This window comes from Gastrolobium bilobum, unplaced genomic scaffold, assembly GCF_033153095.1.
Source record: "Gastrolobium bilobum isolate Gb01-03AN ecotype WA unplaced genomic scaffold, APGP_CSIRO_Gbil_v1 utg37887, whole genome shotgun sequence".
NCBI lineage: Eukaryota > Viridiplantae > Streptophyta > Magnoliopsida > Fabales > Fabaceae > Gastrolobium > Gastrolobium bilobum.
In genome coordinates, this window is record NW_026899366.1 from 1481 (window position 1) to 29325 (window position 27845).

The following is a 27845-nucleotide window of genomic DNA, read 5'->3' on the forward strand; positions in this document are numbered from 1 at the left end:
TTCTTCTTGAAGAATTTTCCATACTTCTTTACGAAGAGACTCATCTCATCATCATCAAGACCATTTTCAGAATCTCCATCTTCTTTTTCCTCATCCTTCTCTTTGTTTGGTGTTGAGGCTTTCAAGGCAATTCCCTTACTTTTCTTGATGGCTTGTTCCTTCAAGGTTATTCTAGTTAGCTCCATTTCATACTCTTGGAGTTTGCCGAACAAAGTTGCAAGATCCATCGTTTTCAAATCTTTTGATTCCGTAATAGCCGTCAACTTGGGTTGCCATTCCCTATTGTGCACACTTCTCATCACCTTAGCAATTAACTCAAGGTTAGTAAAAAATTTATCTAAAGCATTTAGATGAGTGACAAGGTGTGCGAATCTTTTTTGCATACTTTGAATACTTTCATTTTCATGAATCTCAAACATTTCAAATTCTCTAGTGAGTGCATTTAATTTTGTAAATTTAACATCACTAGTTCCTTCATGGGTTATTTGAAGAATATCTCACATTTCCTTAACATTCTTACAATTTGAAACACGAAAGTATTCATCACGACCTAAGGTATTTGTAATCAAGTTTTGAGCTCTAGCATTCCAATTTCCTTTCTTAATTTCATCTTCGGTGTAATTATCTATATCTTTAGGAATATCTTCATCTTTCTCATTTTTTATGGTAGGTGGTGTATACCCTTTTTCAACTACACTCCATACTCTTAAATCATTAGATTGAAGAAATATTTTCATTCGACTCTTCAATAGGAATAATCGACGCCATTGAAAAAAGGAGGTCTAGTACTAGAAGATCCCTCAAGGGGCATATCATGGTTCAAAGAAGCCATCCCTTCTCTTGAAGCGGTTAAGCTCTTTACACAAGAGTTCAAGCTCTGATACCACTTGTTGGACAAGTGGCTTCAATACTCAAGAGGGGAGGTGAATTGAGTTTTACAAATTCTTTTCGCAAAGTACCTCCTTTTATATTTTAAAGACTATTTCTTCAATGAAGTGATTTAGTAAGATAAAATCTAAGTGTAGTGATCAACAAAGTAAGCAATTGAATAAATAAAGACAATCTAAAATGCAATTTTAATACTTAAATAAAGAGATTAAGGATAGAGAAATTGCAAACTAGATGTATCTTGGTTCGGTCACCACCACCGTGACCTACGTCCAGACTGAAGTCGCTCGATCAATTCTTTTCATTAACTATCAAGCTTGAGGGTGCTTGACAAACCACTACAATCTTTCAGGACTTCGGGCTCTTGATGCCTTACACTTTTTCACTCCAAATTTTCTTAGGAATTTGGTGACCTTTCAAGTGCGTAGGGTTCACTCCCCTAGATACTCAAGTAATCAAAGGAAGGTGTTTAATATTGGCTAAGTACTCTCAAAGTACAAATAACACAAGTTGAAGAACAAGGGTATATGACACTCTTACAAGAATACAGCTCAAAAGAAATTTATGATCAAGAAGACAAGAATAATGCAAATAGGATGAGAATTAATGAGTAATAATGATCAAGAAGTGTGTGCCATCAATGGGAACAGTAGTCTCTATTTATAGAGGGCCCCATGGCCTTTTTCCTACTGATTTTGACAAACCACTACAATCTTTCAAGACTTCGGGCTCTTGATGCCTTACACTTTTTCACTCCAAATTTTCTTAGGAATTTGGTGACCTTTCAAGTGTGTAGGGTTCACTCCTCTAGCTACTCAAGTAATCAAAGGAAGATGTTTAATATTGGCTAAATACTCTCAAAGTACAAATAACACAAGTTGAAGAACAAGGGTATATGACACTCTTACAAGAATAAAGCTCAAAAGGAATTTATGATCAAGAAGACAAGAATAATGCAAATAAGATGAGAATTAATGAGTAATAATGATCAAGAAGTGTGTGCCATCAATGGGAACAGTAGTCTCTATTTATACAGGGCCCCATGGCCTTTTTCCTACTCATTTTCGCAAACTAGCCATTTTAGAGCCGTTATTTTTGTCTCTGTACAGTAGGTAATCGATTACCATTGAGTGGGTAATCGGTTACCATGAAGGGTAATCAATTACCATTGTTTGGTAATCGATTACCAACTTGTTGAAAGGTTGGTTTTCGCCTTAAAATGGTTTTCTCTTGATTCACATCATTTTCAAATATTGTTTAAACATTTTATGAACATTGAAAAGTATGTTTTCATGTTAAGAATGTATTTGAATGTCAAACGATGATTTAATGCATGTATTTAAAAAATACTTTGAGCTTCGTTCTTGTAAAGAATCAATTTACAAATAATCCCAAGTCCTACAGTATATTACTCTGAGTTTGGACTTAGAGACTTCTCTTGAAGCTTGAGTCTTGATCTTGTTTAGACTTCTTTTTTATGGTTGCACCTTGAAGCTTTCTTTCCATGTTTGTTATCATCGAAATCGTTGGACCTTTATATTCTTTTCATAGAGTGCATTGGTTCCACACTTGTATACATATATTTTGATATTATGAAACTTAAAACAAATTAAACTTAATTATATGAACTTTCAATTAATAAGAATGGATAAGCTATAAATACTTGGACATAATGTTTTTGGTAAACAGACGTAAATTTTAATTCCATCAAAGTAAGCAACAAATCAAAAATTTAAAATGAAAAATACATTAAAGATTTAAGCTAAATATTTATCGTAATTCTTATATCACATTTTATATATAGGAAATTAGGATAGATGAAATGGTAGATGTGGATTTAAATAGAGAAGAAAAAATTAGAGCTGTTGGAAGTTTCAAACATATATAGTGGAAATAGTAGATAGAGAATTAAATAGAAAATTTGGAAGTTAATTGCAACTTCATATAGGCCATTAAACAACTAGAAGACTTAAATTCATTTGACTCAATTAATGTAAACCTGCGTATTTTTTTAGGGTTATGTTTATCTCATTCTACATGAGATAAATAACTTTTCTACACACAAAAAGAGGTTGAGTCCCACCACTCTTTTTTCTCTCTCCTCTTATCTGTGGGTTTCACTGATACTTTTTTTTCTGCAACATAAGGTAATTTCTTTCCTACAACATAAGAAAAATATATCTTTTTTTTATTATGTGTTGTTACTCTATAAGTTTATCTGAAGCGTTACAAAGAGTTGGATATATTTATATTAAGAGTAAATATTTTTTTGGTCCTCAGCAAATTTCACGAAGTCCGTTTTAGTCCCTAGCAAGTAAAAAGACCCATCATGGTCCTAAAAAATTCAAAATGGACCCATTTTAGTCCTTTTGAGAACTAATATGAGTCTTTTTTAAATTTGTGAGGGACCACGATTTCAACTAAATAAGTCCATTTTGAATTTCTTAGGGACCACGATGAGCCTTTTTATTTGCTAGAGACTAAAATAGGCATCGTGAAATTTGCTGAGGACAAAAAATGGTATTTACTCTTATATTAACTGATGTTTAAAAAAAAAACAGACATTAAATCAAATCTTTAATTTATTTTCTCCAACTATTAATTATGTTTCACATATTAAAATTTAGATGTAAATATCAAATATTGGTAGTTTACTTAGCCAGGAAGGTGGAGTTATTTGGAATCCCTCAGAAAGATTGCTAACTTCATCTTTGGGAGATCCATCAAGCAGCACGTATGGTAAAGATGTAGAAAAAGAGAAAATAATCGAATTTTTACTTTCAGACAATGTCAGTGACAATGTAAAGAACAAGCATGTACCTATAATTAGCATAGTGGCACTGGCGGACTCAGAATTTATTTTTAGTCGGGGCTAAAAAATTTGACATGTCAAAATATTTATCTTAATTACATGTATTTTTTATTTTTTAATAATATAATATATTTACGATATATATTATTCATTTAAAAACATATTCTGAGATCATAATTTGTAACATTAATTTTCAAAGTAATAGGATTAACGTTATTTTAACAAATAATAAATATTTATTTAAAATTTAAAATATAAAATAAAATTCTATTAGTAAAGAAAGTGCAAATTACATGTATATATACGTATATGAAATTTTAATGTGATTTTTATGAGCATTTTCATGTGATCTTTATGAATATTATTTCATGTGATTGTAATGAAAATTTATGTCATGCGATCTTTGTGAATAATTTTTTTTTATCTTTTACATTTCAATTTGGTTTGGGCTTATAAACTTTAGGGGATGTATTAAATTATGATTTTAAAAGATTTTTTTTGAGATAAAAAATCTTATAAATTTTAATAGAATTTATAAGATTTGAAAGGACAATATAGATTTATACGATTTTAAAAAACCATATAAATATTTAACAAAACATTCAAAATTACAAGAGTCAATAAAAATAATAATAAAGAAATGAAATGATATTAATAAAAAAATAAAACCTAATATAATTTTTTCAATCAGTAAAACTTAATATAATTTTTAACAAACATTCAAAATTATTAAGCACCAGCTGTTCACATATCTAAAGCTATACTAGTCATCCACGCATCAACATCTTCTTATTCCTACTCTTGGGTTTGACCAATGAGTTAAAAAGAATAGATCTGTAAAAATTTTAAAAACTGTCATATTTATGTAATTATTTAATTAAATTGCAATAAATAAATTTTTTTACCATTAAAATTTAGATGTAAATATCAAATAATGGTAGTTTAATTAGCATATAAAAATTGAGCAAATAAGATGAGAGGATGTATTTAATTTTTTTCAATATTAGTTTTGAGAGAGTTTTAAAACTTTAAGTTTGAACCTGTTCAGGATTTTAAATTAATCCATAAAAAATCTATAAAATTATGAGAGAAAAATAAAATAAAAAATTTAGCGATAGATGAATGAGATTTTTTTCTCCTCTGGAAGGTGTAACTTTTATTTTCCTTTAAATTTTATTTTAATTATATTTCGTAACGTCACATCAAAAAAGCATCAATGAAATTTCTGACTGGCATCTTATACCTCCACAGTAGCAAAAGTAAAAAGTAGAAGAAATTATTGCGCACTGTTATTATTCAATGTGATAATTGCGAAGAAATCAAACCAGTGGCCATTCGTCAATATAGGCTTACATCACAAACACAAAGGAACGCTCCATCACAAACCCTAAACCTACCATCTTATCTTCTTGAGAGCATCTCATATCGATCCTTGTTTGTGCTCAATATTCCATCTCAGGTTGGTTGGGTCACAGAAAGTCATGGCGGCAGAGCTAATCGGAGAAGCATTTCTTTCGTCTTTCTTTCAACTGACTTTGCAGGGGTTGGCATCCAGTGATTTCTTCCGTGGAGGCGAACGTAAGGCTGGGCTGCTGAAGAAACTTGAGATAACCTTAAATTCTATCAGCCAAGTGCTGGATGATGCAGAGAAAAAGCAGTACCAAAACCCGCGGGTGAAGAAGTGGCTTGATGAACTCACACATGTTGCGTATGAGACAGAACAACTGTTAGATGAGATTGCTACTAATGCAGCACTGAAGAAGAAGCTCAAGGCTAGGCTATTACCCGCAAGGTACGAGGCTTCTTGTCACCTTGTATGGAATAAGATACTGAAGTCTGATATGTGGATTTTATCGGATAAAAATAACATTAATCCGGTAATGAGATTGAGTTACCATGTCCTTCCATCCAATTTGTTTTGCTTATTGTTCCTTGTTTCCCAAAGGTTACCGGTTCATAAAGGAAGAATTAATCAGGCTTTGGATGGCAGAAGGTTTGCTGAAATGCAACCCAACAGATGAAAGCGAAGAAGAGTTGGGTATTCAATTTCATTTTTCCAACAAGCGGGAGGTAGAGATGATTGCTTCGTCATGCATGATCTTGTCAATGATTTAGCAAAATCGGTGTCAGGAGAATTTTGTTTACGAATAGAGGGTGATAGGGTGCCAGATATCCCTGAAAAGACACGTCACATTTGGTGGTGCTCTGATGAAGTAAAAGATGTTGATAAAATATTAGAGCAAATTTACAAGTGTAAGGGGTTACGTAGTCTGATGGTAGATATAAAAATAAGGGAAGATGATGACCCAGGCTTCAAGATATGCAACAATGTTATGTTTTCAACACTAAAATATTTGCGGGTGTTATCATTCACATATTGTTATTTCTTGGAGAAGCTAGCTGATGAGATAGGCAATTTGCAAAAAAGGAAGGTGTTGAGGCAATGCATTTTTTAACTTCGGACAGTCGAATATGTAAAGCTCTTTAAGAGATGGGAAACCTTCACCATCTTCCAAACATAACCATTCCTTCCATATGAGCATATCTCGAAATTCCAAGATTTCAAGAGACCTGAATGGATCAGTTGATAAATTATCACCGTAAAACTCTCTACCAATGATCTCTACTTCATCAAAGCCTGAAATAAAAAGCTCCTTGAGAGAGGGGAGCTGCCCAAGCCAATCTGGAAATCTTTTGCCACGATAGTCTGTGATAGTGAGCCTATTCAGGTTGCTATGTAGTTGAAGCGCCTCCAAGACACGATAGTCATCGTTTTCTCCACTTCTGCCACCAAAGCTCAACCGTAATTCTTTTAAATGTTTCTTATCTTTCAAATTGGCTTCCGCTGCATCTGCACGATCAGTCACATTTTCCAACCCTGAAATATAAAGTTCTCCTTGAAGGTTACCTGATTCGATTTGTATGTTGTATAATTTGCAGACAATGAAATTGTTTGGGTGCAGTTATTTGACTGAGCTCCCATCTGATTTTTACAAACTAGTCAATTTACGTCATCTTGAGCTGGAAGTCACACCAATTAAGAAGATGCCAAAGCATATAGGAAGACTAATCCATCTTCAGACGCTGACTGATTTTGTTGTGGGAGAGCACAGTGGATCTGATATCGCATATAGGAAGGCTAATCCATCTTCAGACGCTGACTGATTTTGTTGTGGGAGAGCACAGTGGATCTGATATTAAGGAGTTGGCGAAACTGAACCATCTTCAAGGAGAACTTTATATTTCAGGGTTGGAAAATGTGACTGATCCCGCAGATGCAGCGGAAGCCAATTTGAAAGATAAGAAACATTTAGAAGAATTACGGTTGAGCTTTGGTGGCAGAAGTGAAGAAAACGATGACTATCGTGTCTTGGAGGCGCTTCAACTCCATAGCAACCTGAATAGGCTCACTATCACATACTATCGTGGAAAAAGATTTCCAGATTGGCTTGGGCAGCTCCCCTCTCTCAAGGAGCTTTTTATTTTAGGCTTTGATTAAGTAGAGATCATTGGTAGAGAGTTTTACGGTGATAATTTGTCAACTGATCCATTCAGGTCTCTTGAAATCTTGGAATTTCGGGATATGCTCAGATGGAAGGAATGGTTATGTTTGGAAGATGGTGAAGGTTTCCCATCTCTTAAAGAGCTTTACATATTCGACTGTCCCAAGTTGAAAAATGCCCTGCCTCAACACCTTCCTTCTTTGCAAATATTAGCTATTCATGAATGCCACGAGTTGGAAGCTTCATTTCCCAAGGCTCCTAATATTGTTAAGTTACGACTAAAGGGATGTGAAAACATTTCAGTCAATATATTGCCATCCAACTTGAAAGAAGTGGACATTAGTGGAACTCGATACTTTGAGTCCTCCTTGAAGCAAATTCTATTGAACAATACCTCTCTTGAAGTGTTGGAGGTTGGTGAACTTCCAAATGTCTCCTCTTTGAAATTGAGCTACATTCCTCTTCCCACTCTACACTTTACAAAGGGGTACTTTTCCTCCTAGTGGGCTTTCGCACTAGACATGTTCACCAATCTTCATTCTCTCAAATTGTATGATTGTCCAGAGCTGGAATCGTTTCCTGAGGGAGGTTTGCCTTCCAGCCTGAGCAGCCTCGCAATAAGGAGATGCCCCAAACTGATTGCTTCGAGAGAGGAGTGGAGAGAGGAGTGGGGTTTGTCCAAACTTCATTCTCTGAAACAATTCATAGTTAGTGATGACTTTGAAAACGTGGAGTCCTTACCGGAGGAGAATCTGCTGCCACCCAATATTGACCATCTCTGTATATGGAGTTGTTCAGAGCTAAGAATAATTAACGACAGAGGATTTTCCCATCTCAAATCTCTCAAAACCTTATATATTTGTTTTTGCCCTTGTGTTGAGTACTTGCCAGAGGAGGGTCTACCTAACTCCCTTTCTACTTTAGGGATTGTTGGTTGTCATTACTTAAGCAGCGCTTTCAGAAGGAGGAGAGCATTGGCATAAAATTCGTCACATCCCTTCTGTGAAATTTTTCTAGTTGCTGAATGAGATGTTTGGATATGCAGGTGTGCCACATTTTTGCATCTGTTTATATTCAGTGCTTTACCTGTCAAACTTTTGTAATTTTTATTTTTTATATTTTTGAAAAAAGAAATGAGATAAGATTCTATATTTCATGTTGGAACAGTGCCACGTGGTTTGTGACTTGTCCTAAGAATTCCATGACACTAGCTATTTGAGATCCTGCTATGACTCGCTTTTTATTTTTATTTTTTTATTTTTATTGCAATATGTGAATAGTTATTATATTTAATTTGCTAAAAACGTAGTTTTACAAAGACACTATGTCGAGGGCCATTAACGAATCCCATTCAGATAATAATAATAATAAAATTCTTTGTTATATTGTTTTTAATATTCAAACAAGTAACAGAAGGAATACTCCATGCCCCAATAAATTAATGTGTCTACAATTTATATATGTAAGTATTGGTCTAAAAAAACACTATGCTGTGTGTTGTTGTAAAGGCCACCAAATGCATTGCTACACAAAGCAACAGAGCAAGCAAGTGCAGTTAACTTAGAGCTATGAGAACCTCTCCCTCATTATGTTTTATGTGCAATTCATTTGGTTGCACCTGACACTGTGCTCTTCATACATTGGTGATCTTGAAGCTCAAGGTTGCTTGACACTCACTCACTCACTCTGCAATTGTTGATATTTGCAAGCAACAACCTCAACGGTCACTCTGCTAAACTATCTCTTTCCATTGATACAGGTGACTATGGATGGAGTTCTCTATATCACTAGTGATCCAATTACCAGTAATTAATCATGTTTTTGTTTTGTGAGGACAGTAATAGAAAGATTGGATTTCTATTTTTATTTTTATTTTCCTTTGTGGGTTTGCCTCTGAATTAGTTAGTACGGATCCCTCACCTATTTTGCTTTTCATGTGTTTAACTTTTTTCTGTGGTGATCTTGTCAGTGATCGTTTGCTCTGCTGCATTTTTTATTTTTTTTTTGTGATGGTTGTTTTTTAAATCAGAGTGGTGGTGCTGTTACTATTTACTAAACCATGAGTGGATAATGTAATGGCTAACTCAATTGTATGAGTCTTTCACTGTGGATGTTCACTAGGTTGATTTGATTTTGTGATCTCTTTGTGATTCCATTTTGTTGTATAAATTCCCATTGCTGTGGATCTTCCCTGCAAGTATTCTGTTATTAAGAATCTAACTATCTAAGAACCACGAAAGGCTTTTTTCTTTGTTACTTTTTTTTTTGGGGTTAGGATTTAAGATGTAGGATATTGGTAAATATCACTTTTCTATGTCTCACTATTCTGCTGATTGGGCTTGATTGCTGGGACAACCTTGAATCCCTAATGTTATCTGTAATTTACTTTATTATTTGAGACAATTGCTCAAGTTTTGTTTGTGGAGTTACACATTCCATCAATTAAATCTATAGCATGCTCATTACTTTTTAGTTGGTTCTCTCTTGAGAGGACACAGTGTCATTGATATGATGTGATCAATAATAAATTATATTTTTTTAGTACATGGTTACATTCTCATTTTAACTATTTTTTTAGGTACTGAGTAAGATTGTCCTGAAGTTCGTCTACTTGGCTGACAAGTTCTAATGGCATTGGTATCTGGAAGAAGTTCTACTCTGCACCCAAATGCACCTCTCTTCATCGCCTGCAAAGCACTTTGAGAAGCCAGCACAGCAAGTGAACATCAAGTGTGCACATCGAAGAATTCAAGAACCTCGTTAAGAGAAACTTTGAAGTTTATGGAGTATGAGATCTCTGTTGAAGTAACTTTTGTATATAGGAGATGCAGTGTCTTTGTACTTTCTTGTTCATTGTCGTGTCTTGAACTTTAGGTAGATGAGACTTTAATTTTGACCTGCCAAATCCTGGTTGATCAGCTTTGTTTCTCCTCATTTTGTAATAAATCTTACATGGCATAATAGAATGAGTGGATATAAGTTGTAGGTGTATCCCATTTAATGTGGCAATTAGTACGAACTTTTCAAGGCTTATGATTTACATCTGGAATGAAAATGGTAGGCTTATGTAAATACCTATCCATTATATGGCCAAGCCAAATTTAGTTAACAATTTTGCTACTTTTAAAATGGAACTATGTCGTAGTGTCATGATGTATAACTCGTGCTAAACAATTTAAGGCAGACGTGTGCTTGGACATACTTCATGTGCTGACTTCAACTTGAAAGTTATGTAAAAATGTAATAATGGAGTAAGATCTTTGATGGTTGAGAAATCATGTATGGTTCTAAGCTGGCAGCAGTGAAAACGTGTTGATGCTGGGTTAGTTCCTTGCAAGGTACTTTAAAAATGCTTTTGTGTTGAATTTTCATTTACTAGTTTCAGTTGTGTTTTGAGGAAGCCTGGTGGTCTTGACTGTTTATGTGGAAGGAAAGGTTAGAGTGAGAGCTGTCTTCTCCATTATGCTATGTTATTGTGCTTCTGCCGTGAATACCTTTCCACACCATGTTATTTAGTGCTTGGAGTTTTCTTTTATATCACGAGGACTAATATGTGATATTGGGTGCGTGTAAAAGCTATCCTTTTACTTAAATACTGAGCCCCCAAAGATTGGCAACTCCTTGGATTGTGGATAGGGGTGTTAAGAGGCCGAGCCGAGCTGAACTTTGGTCGTAGAAGGCTAAGTCTGTGTTTAAATGTGTCAGCCTGACCAAGCCTGTTACCTGTTATAAATATAACTATCGGCATGTGGCCTGTCTTATTTACAAAAAATAAAATCTTTATTTAGCTTAATAGCCTGTTTAAAAAATAAGAAAAATATTTCTGCAGTTAATGCAGATGAGTTATCAGCATTTATTCCCAAAACGACGTCGTTTTGGTATTAAAATCTTAAAAAATTATAAATATAAAGACTATTATAATACTGAAATAAATTAAAATTTCAAAAACACTATGATTTCTGCCCCAAAACGACGTCGTATTGGGCTTACTGCAGATAACTTATCTGCAATAACTGCATAAAAAGCGAACCCTTAAAAAACATAAGACAACAAAAATTTATCCAAACAGAATATACAATCAACAACATTAGTAATTCCATAAATATTTATAAATCCAATTTATATCCAAACAACATAATATAGAACAAAATCATTCAAAAAGTTTGTTTAAGTAATAAAATGAGATAAAATGGATTGAGGAGAAAGAGAGAGCTATTACAATTAGTATAACAAATATAAAATATAAATAAAAAATAATATACTAGGTCAGCCTGAGAGGTTTTAAGGCCGAGCTTTTGAATTGAAGCCTTAGGCCTTTTCATTAAACGAGCTTTTATATAAGTCCAAGCCTGGTGCTAACAACCAATTTTAGACATGTAAGCTCAGGCTTTCACGAGCCAAACCAAAGATCTCTGAAAGACCCCTGATTTGTTTAGCACCCCTAATTGTGGGTGATATGCTGTGCTAAAATACAAATTAGTGCCACTACATCATACAAATTCTGACAAAAAAGAACTAAGAAATACTCTTTCCTTATCACTCACAATCACAATTGAGGATGGAAAGCCCTATTATCAGATTAAGGCTTTAATTTTTTTTTAATTATGCTATTTGAAAAGATTGAACACGTGCTCTCGTCTTTATTTACTTGGCTCACATGCATCAATTAAACTACTATAGTATCTTTTAATGGCATCTTAAGTCATTTTTCTCATTCTTTTTATTATTGAAGCCTGTTTATGATAATTATTCCGTTCTTTTGGATAGAATTTTTTTTTTATTTCTGTGTTTTACGAAAAGTGTTTAGGAAAATATTATATTTGATAATATAATTTATTTTTATTCCCATGAAAGATAATATATATTTAAAAATAGTATCTCGGAAAAAATTATTTTTTATTTTTATCAATTTATATTTTTGAACTATCAATTTATTCTCTCGAAGAAAAGAATAGATCAATTTTATTAAATATTATTTCTAATTAATTTCGAATCAAAAATTTAAAAAGAAAGAAATTTTTTTATTGAACATTGTCATTAATACCCTAAACCTACACAATTATTAAAAAAAATATTGCAGTGTTTTTCCCAATTTAATGTAACTAATCGTGATTATTTATGAAAAATACAAATATAATGATAACTGCGAAGAGTAACGTGAATTCTACAAATTATTTGATGTTAAATAAATAAAAGGCATTCTACTAAAAAAATAAAATGGAAAATTTTTCAAATTTCAAATTTTATTTTTTAAGGGTTATTAACTCTATTCAAGTTAAAAATAAACTGCAAAAGATTGTATTGGTTTTTTCTTGCTTACTTTTATTTTTACTTTTATTCTATTTTTTTATTTTTCATTCTATTATATTTTTAAATTTTAAAGGAAATTTCTCATTAGTTTTTGAGTAAATACTCTTTTGGATTCCTAAGAAAAAACACAGTCCCCACTTTATTTCCTTATAAAAATAAATTAGTCATCCGGTCCCTATGAAATTTAAAATGGACCCATTTTAGTCCTTTTGACTTTGAGGGACTAAGGTGGGTTTTTTTTTGAATTTGTGAGGAACCACGATTACAACTAAATGGATCTATTTTAAATTTCTTAGAAACCTCGAGACTAATTTATTTTTGTAAGTGACTAAAATGGGGATCATATTTATTTTTTCAGGAACCCAAAAAAATATTTACTCTTCATTTTCTTACGCCATCCTGTCCCGAGAGGAAAAATTATTGTACCGATTGTAAAGCAGGAGAAACCAATGCACTCTATTCTGAGTCAATGTGTTACAAGTGTTAACGGGCCCAGTCGAGCCGAGCTTTGGACTTAAAAGGCTAAGACTGTGTTTAAATATATCAGCCTGACCAAGCCTGTTACATGTTCTGAATATAATTATCGGCATGTGGCCTGACTTATTTTCAAAAAAATAAATGTCTAGTTTAGCCTATTAGCCTGTTAAAAAAAAATAAGACAACAAAAATTTATTAAAAAAAAATATCTCTGGTTTAGCCTAGTGGTATGAGGTGTGTGTTAGGTGTTTGTAGTGCTATAAAGCAATTTATCTCTGGTTTAGCCTAGCTCTGCTATAGAATATCCCACTTTATTCTTTTGGGAATTTATCAACACGCAAATGTAAAAAGGTATCTGGATAAAAAAAATAATTAATTCCAATATTTAAGTCATTTCAAAATTTTAATGTAAAATTATTAAAAATTTTATGTCACATATTATTATTAGGTAAGTTGCGCGACTAAGCAATTCATCGTGCATATGTTATTATCAGACGAGTCGTATTCGAGATGGAGCGCGACTAATTACTATATATTTGTAAATAGATTCTAAACTGTCAATTTTTTTTCTTCGTATTTTCTTATTTAATTTGTAATATTTAAATTCTTTGCCCGCAAATCAGTATTAAAACATAGTAAATAATAAAAGGCACAGGCTAATGTAAATAAGAAAGGCATCTAATTATAAAACACTAGTGAATTACCCATGCCGATGCACGGAAAAAAAATTGGTTTGTTTGGTGTGGTGGGCCGGCCCTTCGGGTCGAGCTCATTTTGTCATTTTTAACTATTAACATTTTATATCAGTATGTAATAGAAATAAATATTATGAATAATATTTTTTGTTAAAATATAAGAGCATGATGTAGGAATAAACAAAAAAGATATATCTTTCTTCAGTCTCAAATTAAATAACGATGCTGAGCTGCACTATAAAACATATTGACATATGCAGGTAACAAAACATGCATTATTAACACGATGATGCTAAAATAAAAAAAAATTAATAAAGACTTAATTAAAATTCAAAATATCTAAGTGATTTGCAACTTAATATAATGTATTTCTAATAAAAAAAATTCAAACGTTGTGCTTGACATCAAGCTACTAAGAAAGATGCGTAACAGTTTACCGAAAAAAGAAGAAGAAAGATGCGTAACTTATACTTGCAAAAGTGATAAAACTCATTCCACGATTCACTCTTGATGCTTCCTCCTATTAGAAATGAATGATAAATATTCTATAAACAATAGTGTGGAAAAAGAAACATGACTTTGAGAGTAAAAAATAATTAATTATTATAGAAATACATGCATTTCATGATTAAGGGTACTATCTGTAACACGACCATTGTCATCAAGTATCCATATCATCAATCACGCAAAATTAAAATAGAAAGCAACAATCAACAAAGTTAAAATACAGAATAGAATAGGGTTGTCTACCAAAAAAAAAAAATATAGAATAGGGAAGGGATTTGCAACCTAATATTATATGTCTGTAATAGAGTCCAAGCATAATAAACATAAACATGCAGCATGTGATCAAAAAATATCTAAATGTTGTGCTTGACATGATGGTAAATTAAAAGATGCCGAACCTATACTTTGAAAAGTTATAAAACTCATTCCGTGATGCACTCGTGATGCTTCCCCATCTTTGAAATGAATCATAAATAATCTATGAATGAAGAATATCAAAAAAGAAACATGAATTTGTGAGTACAAATCAAAATTGGTATAACAATACAACAATTTATTGTGCATGAAATAATCTAAATGTTTGTGCAAAAATAGTAGCTAACAACGTACTTATTGTGCATGAAATACTAATCCTGCTCGGTCATAACAAATTAGCAGTGATGAATTGATATTGATGCATGACAATAAAAAAATAGCAGTTAAAAAATACCGAACGCCGAACCAAATGGCAACAAAGATAAGTAAAAGAGACTTGCATAATTTTGTTGTCTTTACCTGTACCAAACAACGATGTTATCTCTTTGAAGACAGAACCATATATACTACAGTAGTCTTTGAACTTCCTCGTAAACTATATTAAGGGTGCTATTTGTAACGCAACCATCTTCATCAAGTATCAATATCTTGATGGATTTCAAGGGTGTTATTTGAAAACAACAAATGTTCAAATAAAAAATCAAGGTTAATAATCAGAATTATTATTCAAGGTTAATAAAAAATCAAATTTTAAACTGTTCAAATAAGGAACAAATGTTTAAATCAAAATTATTATTTTTATACATTTAAACCGTAGCTTGGGTTCTTATGAGTAATTAGAAAATATTTTTATTATTCAAAAAATGAATTTTTTTGAATTACAATGAATCAAAGTTAAAAAAAATACAAAATTTAAATTTTAAAAATAAGTACGTAATTTGTAGGTTGGGATTTTGTTGATTAGTACGAATTTTTTTTTTCTGGAAAACAAAAGTAAATTTTTGAAATCCACTGAAAATGTTTGTTGAAAATGTAGAGAAGGAATAGGGTTTAGGGAATATCAAAAAGGGTGTTAGTAAAAATTTAAATTTTAAATTTTATAAATTCAGAACCGAAAGTTTGAATTCCACTTTTTTCTTTTATTAGATTTAAATTTAAATTGTAGGTTTGGATGGTTTTAGTAATTATAACTTATAAATGCGATTTTTATGGAAAAAATATGAAATTTAATGAATTCCACTCAATCAAGGTTAATAAAATTTCAAATTTTAAACTGCTCAAATAAGGAACAAATTTTTCAATCAAATTTTTTTTTATACATTTAAACCGTAGCTTGGGTTCTTTCTAGTAATTAGAAAAAATTTCTATAATTCAAAAAACGTAAATTCTTGAATTACACTGAATCAAGGTTAAAAAAATGCAAACTTTAAATTTTAAAAATAAGTACGTAATTTGTAGGTTGAGATTTTGTTGATTAGTACGATTTTTTTTATGGAAAACAAAAGTAAATTTTTGAAATCCACTTAAAATGTTGTTGAAAATGTAGAGAAGGAAAAAGGGTTTAGGGAATATCAAAAATGGTGTTAGTAAAAATTCAAATTTTAAATTTTTTAAATTCATAACCGAAAGTTTTAATTCCATTTTTTTATTTTGCTAGATTTAAATTTAAATTGCAGGTTTGGATGTTTTTAGTAGTTATAAATGCGATTTTTATGGGGAAAAAATAGAAATTTGTTGAATTTCATTGAATCAAGGTTAATAAAAATCCAGATTTTGATGCCATAGATAAATAATATAGGATTTAACTGCAAAAAACAACGCTGACGAATATATCAATAAACATCACATAACATTATGATTTCGTTGAACTCAACATTTAGAATATTTCATAAATGTCAATTTAAAAAAAAAATGACGTCAACATTTAAAAAACGCAACTCCAAAGAAAAAATGTCAATTCAACATTTTGTTGTAATAAACATCCTGTCCCAAGACACAAAATAACACAATTATTCTCATCTGCTTCAGTAGCTCAATCTAGGGGTTGTTCTCATCTGCTTCATCATCAAATCTATTTAAAAAAAATAAAGGAAAAAAAAATCAATTATCAGTGTTTTCACCATGCGTAAGCAAATGACATGGGTTGCATATTATATTAATAAAAGGAAAAATATATATATGTCACTGAAATAAAAATAAAAATATCAATTATAAAATACGTAACTCTTTTTCAAGCTTTATTTTCTTCGCCATCCGAATAGCTGAAAATTTAAATTCTCCAGCAATGGAATCATGAGAATTGATCACAGGTGTCAACATCGTCAGAGAGATATCACCAACGTCAGCACTATCACAGGTCTGACTCTCAACATCCTTTTTTTCATATAAAAAAAGGTATGTCAAGTACTTACGTTTTTTTTTTCATAACATGAATCTAAATACAAATAATGGGTTACCGCAGCCTTTTCTGGTTCCGACGTTACAACTTTATTTTCGCGTGCATTATCAAAAATTGTTTCATCCTGTGATATACAACAATCAACAAAATGAATAAGAACAATGGATATCCAACAGAAATATATAAGCAGCATACACTTGGATCTATAAGAGACTTAATGAACGCTGAGATTATGTCTTCACTGATACAAATTTTAGAAACTTGATATTTGGGCTCACTGTATGAGTTTAAATCCTTTTGCTTCACATTTATCTTGAACAACATTGACTTCTCATTTAGAATATTTAACTCTTCTGGAAACTGATCCAAATCCGCACCCTAAAAAAAGGAAAATGAAAAAAAATTAAACCGAAAAATAAATAAATAACAAATACAGCGCAGACATAGTGCACACAATGACAAAAAGTACACGTTCAATATTACACAGCAATGATAATACAAACCCTCTTGAAATGCAGCTCGCACAATTCATCAGCACTCATTCCTAACAAAGACACACAGTCGCGATCAAACATAAGAAATGATGCAGAATCTGTGTTATCCACAACTCTGACCTGAACCCTAAATCAGGAGTTTTCAAAAAAATTATATCTGCAAAAAAAAATTAACGATACGAATTAAAGACGAATTATAAACGATGAACAATATATTACCTCGGATAATAATCTTCCCAATGTTTTTGGCAGTTCTTACAGTGCCACTTTTCAAAATCCTCACAAACAGAAAATGGACATTTTTTGCAAGACTTGTACCATTAGTTGTACTTGCTCTCAATAGCTTTTATAGTCCCGTACGTGATGCACGTTGTAACCTTAAATATAGCCATAGTAGGTAAACAAGAAACATCATCCATACAGAATTGACATAATTCAAGAAAAGCAAAAAAATAAAAATTCAATATTTACCTCACCACAAAGCTTCACATCGCTAATAGATTTCTTTTTAGTCTCCCTGAGAAAATCATTTTCAAAAGAATAGGAGGACTGAGTAGACAACTGAGTCATCCTCAAACTGCTTTCCACACCATCAGCCGAAAGACTATACAACAAAAATTCATAATTCGATAAATGCAAATATTCATAAAACCATCACAGATATTGATTATAAATTGTCACATGAGTGCAAGAAAATCGAACACACCATTTTTTGAACTCAACGATATCTGGCACCTTCAAATCCATAACAATCCTTGTTGTATATTTTGTATTTGTTATCCCGACCTTACCTATCGAGTTGAAAATATCAGATAAAAACCGAATACAGAAGCAAAAAAAAATTAAAATAACGTGGATAAAAATCGATTACAAAAGCCAAAATTAAAATAACGTTTCGTTTGTAAAAAAACATACCCCTAAAGCATTTTATCCTTCCCAGTTGGACTATAAGGACGTTATGAGGAGTGTCGCTGTTTGCCAAAAAATATTGCACCTCATCCACATAATGCTCCGACAAAGTGCACTCCAGCTCTTGACCCCTACACATGAGTTGCAGCAAGCACAACGTTAATAAACGAAAAATATAAGCTGACAGAGCTTGACAAAATTATTTTATTTAACTTAAAAATTTAAATATCTGAGGTTGTCAAGCTCCAACACTACCATTTTCGTCTTCCTACCAGAAACCACACGATCACAAACTTCCCCAATTCCTGAGGCTAAACCAATGACGTCTCAAAAAAAAAAAAAAAGAGTGCAGCAAAGAGTTAGTGAAAAAAAATTGCAATAATTAAAAAATGGATAACAGTAAGGAAAAGTATATTACCGACTAAATAAGGAGAGTCAGACGTTTCTTTCTCAATGATGTCATAATCAACAAAATCAAATTCACTCGCAGAAATATCAGAATCAACAATTGATTTAACATCAGTCCTCAAGATGAAAGACAAACGATACTGATGCTTGGTTGGCCTGAACACATCGCTATTGAATCCAACTCCAAATTTTTTTTTATAAAATAGCACTCTCCTTCATGGATTTTCTTCCGCACCGGCAAAGAACCTTTGACAGTGGCGTGGATCCTACCACCTTACAAAAGAACGCAGCCGCCAACTCACACCAATAACGTTAATTAAAATGATCGGAACAAAGATGGAAGATTTAAAAAATGCAAAGATGGAAGATTTAAAAAATGCAGACAACTACCTGTTCATCCAATAAAACCATTTCAACATTATCATCAAAATCTATACGTCGAAAGTTAGGAATTTTCCAAGCACGTACCACCTTCACCTTAATCCTCCAGTCCTCCTTGGCAGGATTCACATCCTTCAGAAAATCATATTTTGAAAACATGTTTTTTGTAAGACGAAAAAATAGAGAAGCAAGAACCGAAGTTGAGGAAGCAATGCGTGTATCAGCTGATATTTGACAGCAGCAGCAGCAGCAAAAAAAGAAAAAGAAAAAGTAAGGAAAACGAATCAAAACGTCCCAAAGCGTTCGTATAGAATACAAAACATATGTCTTTTTTAAATTCTTTAACAAAACCAATGCATAAAGTAGCTCAACATTAAATGAGCTGTCTGTCACCGTTCAGAATTCAAAAATCAAATTTTAAATTTCAAGTTAAAATTCAAAATAAAATTTCGAAATTCAAAGAGCAGTGAGATAGGTTTAAATGAGCTGTCTACCACCAACATTTTTAACAAATCTTGACATCAAATTTTAAACTGCAAAAATAAGGAACAAATATTTTAATTAAATTTATTATTTTTATACATTTAAACCGTAGGTTGGGTTATTTCGAGTAATTAGAAAATATTTTTATTTTTTCAAAATTTGTAAATTTTTGAATTACAGTAAATTAAGGTTAAAAAAAATCCAAACTTTATTTTTTTAAAATAAGTACGAAATTTGTAGGTTGGGATTTTGTTGATTAGTACGAAATTTGTTATTTTTTTTGAAAACAAAAGAATTTTTTTGAATTCCACTGAATCAGGTTAATAAAAATCCATATTTCGAAGCCATAGATTTAAATGAGTTGCCTGTCACTATTCAGAATTCAAAAATCAAATTTAAAATTTCAAGTTAAAATTCAAATTCAAATTCAAATTTGGAAATTAAAAGAGCAGTCAGATATACATTAATAAGCTTTCTGCCACTAACATTTACAACAAATCTTGACCATTGATTTAAATCAAAAAATCTTGTCCATCGAATTAATCTTGAAAAATTGATTTTGTTTTATATTTACTTTTTTCACTGATTTAACAAAGAAGGAAAGGTTTTTAAAATTCTGTAGTGTGAAGACAAAGCTGAAAGTGAAGGAGAAAGCGACACGTCAGCAAACTTGCCAAAGTTTGAATTCCATTTATTTTCTTTTTTTAAGATTTAAATTTAAAGTGTCGGTTTGAATGTTTTTAGTAGTTATAATTGCGATTTTTATGGAAAAAATCTGAAATTTGTTGAATTCCACTTAATCAAGGTTAATAAAAATTCAAATTTTAAAATGCAAAAATAAGGATAAAATTTTCTAATCAAATTTATTATTTTTATACATTCAAACCGTAGATTGGGTTCTTTCGAGTATTTAGAAAATATTTTTATTTTTCAAAAGTTGTAAATTTTTGAATTACACTGAATCAAGGTTAAAAAAAATCCAAACTTTAAATTTTAAAAATAAGTACGAAATTTGTAGGTTGGGATTTTGTTGATTAGTACGGAATATGTTTTTTGGAAAACAAAAGTAAATTTTTGAATACCACTGAAAATATTTGTTGAAAATGTAGAGAAGGAAAAGGGTTTAGGGAATGGCAAAAAAATTAATTTATTGCTTTTTTATTAAAAAATTACGAATAAATAGTCGTTTTGAAAAATATTACGAATCTATAGCACTCAAACACGCCCACATGGGACGTGACCCAGTGGAGAGAGACACGTTCATGTGGGGCGTGACCTATGGGAGAGACACGCCTATAAGAGGCGTGAGCTGGACTTGAAAAAGGGTATTCTAATATATTATAGAATTGTAAATAATCTGTACAAGGGGTTCTCTATTTATAAAGAATATTTGACCTAATTTTAACCTAATGGGCTTGGCCCAATACAACAAATAAATAACTAAATAATAACTAAATAATTATTATTTACAACACTCCCCCTCAAGCTGAGGAATAGATATTTATCATTCACAGCTTGCTAGTAAGTTCTTGAAATCTATCTGAAGGAAGCTCCTTTGTTAATAGATCAGCTAATTGACGCCCAGTGGGAATGTATGGAGTGGTAATCAACCCGCTATTTCTGTTTGATGAAATGGCGGTCAACCTCAATATGTTTAGTCCGATCATGTTGGACTGGATTATGAGCTATACAAATAGCGGACTTATTATCACATAGCAGCTTCATAGGTCCCTCACATTTTATTTTGAGATCATCAAGTACAATTTTCAGCCACAGTAACTCACAAATGCCTTGAGCCATAGCTCGAAATTCAGCTTCTGCACTTGATCTGGCAACCACATCTTGGTTCTTACTTCTCCATGTCACCAAGTTACCGCAAAGAAACATGCAATAACCAGTGGTAGAACGACGGTCAGTCACGGATCCAGCATAATCAGCATCTGTGTAGACTTCTAAAGATAGATTGCCATCACGTCGGAATAACAATCCTTTACCAGGAGTACCTTTAAGATACTTAAGAATTCTCTCTACTGCCTGCATGTGTTTTTCTTTTGGATCGTGCATAAACTGGCTAACAACACTAACAACATAAGCTAGGTCTGGTCTAGTATGGGCCAGATATATCAATTTCCCAACTAGCCGTTGATATTGTCCTTTATCAACCGGAGGACTCTCTTCTTCATAGCCCATCTTGTGATTCTGCTCAATAGGAGTATTAGAGGGTTTACACCCGAGCTTTCCTGCTTCTTTGAGAAGATCAAGAACATATTTCCTCTGGCTGATAAAAATTCCTTTGCTTGAATGAGCTACTTCTATCCCTAGGAAATATCTCAGTTTCCCAAGGTCTTTGATTTCAAACTCAGAGGCAAGCCGTGTTTGCAGAATCTGTCTCTCCACAAAATCATCACCTGTGATAATAATATCATCAACATATACAAGGAGCACAGTAAGCTTCCCATTTTGGGAGTGCTTGAAGAAAAGAGTGTGATCTCCTTGGCTCTGTCTGTATCCTAAGGTCATCATAACCCTAGTAAATCTTCCAAACCAAGCACGAGGTGACTGCTTCAATCCATACAAGGCCTTTTTTAATCTACAAACTTTATTTTCCCCCTTCACAGAATCAAAACCAGGCAGGATTTCCATGTAGACTTCTTCTTCTAACTCACCATTGAGGAAAGCATTTTTCACATCAAATTGATTTATATCCCAATTGTAATGGGCAGCAAGGGATAACAAGATTCTCACTGTATTCATCTTTGCAACTGGAGCAAAGGTTTCTTCATAATCAATGCCATAGGTTTGAGTGTAACCTTTGGCCACTAATCGAGCCTTATATCTCTCAAGAGTGCCATCAGAATTATATTTCAGGGTATAAACCCATCTGCACCCTACTGCTTTCTTTCCGTTGGGTCTATCAATAACCTCCCATGTTTTATTTTTCTCCAAAGCATTCATCTCCTATTGCATGGCTTGAGCCCAATTCCTATCTTTCAAGGCTTCATGTACTGATTTTGGGATTGCAATAGAATCTAGTGCTGAAACAAAGCTTTTGTGCTGCACAGAAAGATTAGCAGAGGAAACAAAGTGGGAGATAGGGTATTGAGTACAAGAGGGACAGGAGGAACAAGTTTTCTTGTGACAAGATCTTTTTCCTTTTCTAAGAGCAATAGGTAAGTCATCATAAGTAGAAGCAATGGGTAAGTCATTAGAGATATCAGAAGAAATAGACAAATCATGAGAGGAAATAATATTAGAATCAGAAACAGGAGATTCAGGAGACTCAGAAGAAATAGGAGATTCAGGACTTACCAGTGGTTCAGACGATTGAGGTTGCTGGTGAGACAATATGGGTTGTATCTCAGGTGTATTTGAAGGTTCTGACACACCAGGAGCAGACACACTAGGAAGAGAGAAGATTGATCCAGACTCAAAGAAGGAAGGGGACGAGTCTTCTAAAGAACTATTCTCCCCCTGACGATGAGGACCCAGAAAATAAGATTCAGATTCTTGAAAGGTGACATCCATAGAAACAAAAAATTTCCGACTTGGTGGATGATAACACTTGTACCCTTTTTTGTAAGGGTTATAACCAAGGAAGACACACTTAAGAGCCCTAGGATCCAACATACTCCGATGTTGTTTATGAACATGGACAAAGGCAACACATCCAAACATTCTTGGTGGAAGGCTCTGCAATATGGGAGCAGAAGGAAAGAAGGAAGTCATGGAATGAATAGGACTGATATTGTTAAGGACCCGTGAAGGTAAACGGTTGATCAAAAAAGTTGCAGCTAATACTGCTTCTCCCCAATAAGAACTAGGAACAGATGTCTGAAAAAGTAGTGCTCTAGCAATTTCAAGAAGGTGACGATTTTTCCTTTCAGCAACCCCGTTTTGTTGAGGGGTATCAACACATGTGAGCTCATGAATCATACCTCTGTCTGAAATGAATTGTGACAGGCGTTGATTGACGTACTCAATACCATTATCAGATCTGAGTCTTTTAATACCCTTACCAAACTGAGTTTCAACCATGTGATGAAACCGAATAAATATCTCTGGTACTTTAGACTTGTCTTTCATCAAGTATATCCATGTTATCCGAGTACAATCGTCAATAAAAGAAACAAACCACCTTGCACCTGAAACACTGTGCACTTTAGAAGGGCCCCAAACATCAGAATGGATAAGAGAAAAAGGTTCCCTGCTTTTAATAGTGCTAGAAGGAAATGACACTCGATGGTGTTTTGCAAATTCACAAACATCACAATGAAAGGTCTCAACCGACTTATTGAGAAACAGAGATGGGAACATAGACTTCAAAAGACTAAATGGTGGATTCCCGAGACGCTTGTGATGGAGCCAAATCATAGACTCTGCAGTAGAAGGATGACGTGTCATTAATAACTGATTTTTGCTAGCATGGTCTGGAAGGAGATGATACAACCCATCCTGTTCAATAGCAACTCCAATTGTCTTCTTCGTGGTAAGATCCTGAATAAGACAATGAGAAGGAAAAAATGTGATAGAACAATTCAAATCAGTTGTAAGTTTTTGAGTGGAGATAAGATTAGTAGAAAGCTGAGGAACATAAAGAACATTTTTAAGAAACAAGGAAGGTTGAATTTGAATGTTACCAGAACCAATAACTGATTTATGGGATCCATCAGCTACGAATATAGTATAACTACCAACAGTAGGATGATAAGAACAAAACAACTAAGTACGACAAGCCATATGATCAGTTGCACCAGAATCCAAAATCCATGAGGTTTTAAAATCAGTGCAAGAAGCAAGAAGAGATATAGAACGTGTGCTCTTACCAGATAAGATCGAAGAACTATCATGCTCGACCATTCTTTAACAAAAAAAGTTAACAACCAGCGATAAAATCAACCAAACATAATATCAAATGACCTCTGATCAGAAAAATAATTACAGATCCAGACATAAGACAAGAAGACGAGAAGAATGGTGGTGGTTCGGTCCAAAAACACGGCCGCACGCGCCTCCACGCGCCGAAGAAAGGAGCTGCGCGTGGGATTCACTCGTCGGGAAAGGGGCGGCTCGTGAGAGCGCGTGGATGGGCTTCCCCGGCTGAGATTTTTCTGGTGTGGTCGTCCGGTGAGCACGCACCTGTCTGTGGGTGGTCGCGGTTGAAAAGTCGCCGGAAAGTGGTCCAAACGGTGAAGACATATCTGATTGGAGGCGGTCAGAGGTGTTTCGGTCGTTTGTAGCGGAGGAACAGTGCGTAGAATGATAGATCAGAGGAAAAATAAGGTCAACAATGGTCCCCTTGGTCCAAAAGGTCCCCGGAAAATTTTTCCGGTGGTGGCTGATGGCGGCAAGAGGCAAAGAAATTAGGGTTTTGTTAAAAAAGAAGATAATATGTGCGGAAGCAAAGCCCTCAGATCGAGAGCTCTGATACCAACTTGAAAAAGGGTATTCTAATATATTATAGAATTGCAAATAATCTAAACAAGGGGTTCTCTATTTATAGAGAATATTTGACCTAATTTTAACCTAATGGGCTTGGCCCAATACAACAAATAAATAACTAGATAATTATTATTTAAACAGCTGGAAAAATGGGAGACACGCCCAAAAGAGGCGTGACCCAAAAAGGACACACGCCGGTCTAAGGCGTGTCCTTGATTTTGATGCTTCCCGTTTACTTTCTCTTTCGCTCTTTCATTTCTGGGTATTACCCAACTTCAACCCCATCTTTCCCATCCTTACTCTCTGCCAAGCCAAAGCTTAAACCTCCTGTATCCGTTGATATTATCTCCACCTCTGCATGCCTTCCCAAACCAAAATCAGTACAATAAACACCAAATCAATTTGACCCTGCTAGTCCCATCAATTCAGCTCCCTCACTTTGCAAAGCCTTCACTCTACAAAACCCACCCCCGGTTCCTCTAAAAACTCCCTTATCAAAGCTTTTTATTTTATTATGAATGCACTTAGCAACAATAAGGGTGATTTCTTGAATAACATCAATTCAGCTCTCTCTCTATTATGAATGCGAAGCCTTTATTTTATTATGAATGCACTCTAGAAAACCCACCGCGAATGCAAAAGCGAATTTATCTTTGTCATTTTCAACTCCTTGAATAGCTTTAGCAATGCAGAAAGGTACTATGGCTTACGAAAATGTGATTTCTTGTACAAGTTGGAAGTTGTCATTTGTATAAATATCTGATCACGCCTTAGATGGGCGTGTGTCCCTTTTGGGTCACGCCTCTTCTAGGCGTGTCTTCTTTTTTCTCAACTCACGTCCCATCTGGGCGTGTCTCTTTTATCACTCACGCCCCACATGGGCGTATGCATGTTTGAGTGCTATAGATTCGTAATATTTTTCAAAATGACTACTTATTCGTAATTTTTTATTAAAAAATTAATAAATTAATTTTTTTGCCTTTAGGGAATATAAAAAATGGGCGTTAGTAAAAAATCAAATTTTAAATTTTAAAAAATCAGAACCGAAAGTTTGAATTCCAGTTATTTTTTGTTTTTTAGATTTGAATTTAAATTGTAGGGTTGGATGTTTTTAGTATTTAAAATTGCGTTTTTTATGGAAAAAAACAGAAATTTGTTGAATTCCACTTAATCAAGGTTAATAAAAATTCAAATTTTAAACTGCAAAAATAAGGAACAAATATTTTAATCAAATTTATTATTTTTATACATTTAAACCGTAGGTTGGGTTATTTCGAGTAATTAGAAAATATTTTTAATTTTTCAAAAGTTGTAAATTTCTAAATTACAGTAAATTAAGGTTAAAAAAAATCCAAACTTTAAATTTTAAAAATAATTACGAAATTTGTAGGTTGGGATTTTGTTGATTAGTACGAAATTTGTTATTTTTTTTGGAAAACAAAAGAATTTTTTTGAATTCCACCTAATCAGGTTAATAAAAATCCAGATTTCGATGCCATAGATTTAAATGAGTTGTCTGTCACCATTCAGAATTCAAAAATCAAATTTAAAATTTTAAGTTAAAATTCAAATTCAAATTTGGAAATTAAAAGAGCAGTCAGATATACATTAATGAACTGTCTGCCACCAACATTTACAACAAATCTTGACCATTGATTTAAATCAAAAAATCTTGTCCATCGAATTAATCTTGAAAAGTTGATTTTGTTTTATATTTATTTTATTCACTGATTTAACAAAGAAGGAAAGGTTTTTAAAATTTTGTAGTGTGAACACAAAGCTGAAAGTGAAGGAGAAAGCGACACGTCAGCAAACTTGCCAAAGAATGAAATTCCTTTAGAATAATAGAAAATAAGTACGAAATTTGTAGGTTGGGATTTTGTTGATTAGTGCGAAATTTGTTATTTTTTTTGGAAAAACTGAATCAGGTTAATAAAAATTCAGATTTCGATGCAATAGATTTAAATAAGTTGTCTGTCACCATTCAGAATTCAAAAATCAAATTTAAAATTTCATCTTAAAATTCAAATTCAAATTTGGAAATTAAAAGAGCAGACAGATATACATTAATGAGCTGTCTGCCACCAACATTTACAATAAATCTTGACCATTGATTTAAATCAAAAAATGTTGTCCATCAAATTAATCTTGAAAAATTGATTTCATTTTATATTTATTTTATTCACTGATTTACCAAAGAAGGAAAGGTTTTTAATATTCTATAGTGTGAACTCAAAGCTGAAAGTAAGGGAGAAAGCGACACGTTAGCAAACTTGCCAAAGAATGAAATTCCTTTAGAATAAAAGATAATAGATGAGTTACAATATTGATTGTTTAATTTATTGTTATCCTTTAAAATAAAAGATCTTGTATACATATATTGATTAGTTTTTCTGGGTACATGGAATAAATTGTTTGTCATCATCAAAAGGGGGGGAATTGTTGGATATTTGTTATACCCCAATTGTTTAATTGATTTAGAATATGTTTTGATGATTACAATCAATTTAATGTTAATATTTTATATTCTTGAAATTACTAATGAGCTAGTTGTTTGAGATTTCAGAATAATATTTATTCTGATTTAAAATAGTATTTAAGATAATTGAAGATTGCATGAAGATTAAAGAAGATATAGAAAATATCGTGAAGAAAGAGAAAAGCATGGTATCAATATTCAAGATAATTGAAGATTGTATAAAGATTGGAGAAGATATGGAAGATATAATGAAGAAATAAAAAAGCATGGAATCAAGTAAAGATTAGGATAAATTTTATCTTTTTAGATTTCATGTAAGAGAAATAAAATAATCTTTGTCAAAGATTTGATTAAGATTGCATTGCGCATAATAGATTAAGATGTTATTATTATAAATATGACTCATT

At 32.7% G+C, this 27845-nt stretch overlaps 1 protein-coding gene and 1 pseudogene across 1 annotated transcript; one reads left to right on the forward strand and one right to left on the reverse strand.

The window, feature by feature from the left end:
* The first annotated feature begins 5026 nt into the window (after positions 1–5026).
* LOC133289976 (putative disease resistance RPP13-like protein 1) lies at positions 5027–8220 on the forward strand (annotated as a pseudogene).
* An 8264-nt stretch (positions 8221–16484) lies between these two features.
* Positions 16485–19196, reverse strand: LOC133289977 (uncharacterized). Its single transcript, XM_061488018.1, has 9 exons — positions 19047–19196; positions 18046–18125; positions 17811–17943; positions 17670–17716; positions 17349–17466; positions 17041–17223; positions 16904–16969; positions 16672–16820; positions 16485–16518 (listed from the first exon to the last, which is right to left on the reverse strand). Exons 1-9 carry the CDS (start codon positions 19194–19196, stop codon positions 16485–16487), a joined length of 960 nt encoding a protein of 319 aa, XP_061344002.1.
* Positions 19197–27845: the final 8649 nt, after the last annotated feature.

Bases quoted from the DNA above. Each gene is read 5' to 3' on its own strand.
- LOC133289977 (XM_061488018.1), bottom strand. From the start codon at position 19,196: ATGTTTTCAAAATATGATTTTCTGAAGGATGTGAATCCTGCCAAGGAG. The intron at 16,821-16,903 runs GTAACCCATTAT...TATGAAAAAAAG, and splicing joins CGGAACCAGAAAAGGCTGCG to GATGTTGAGAGTCAGACCTG. The intron at 16,519-16,671 runs GTTACGTATTTT...TTTTTTAAATAG, and splicing joins AAAATAAAGCTTGAAAAAGA to ATTTGATGATGAAGCAGATG.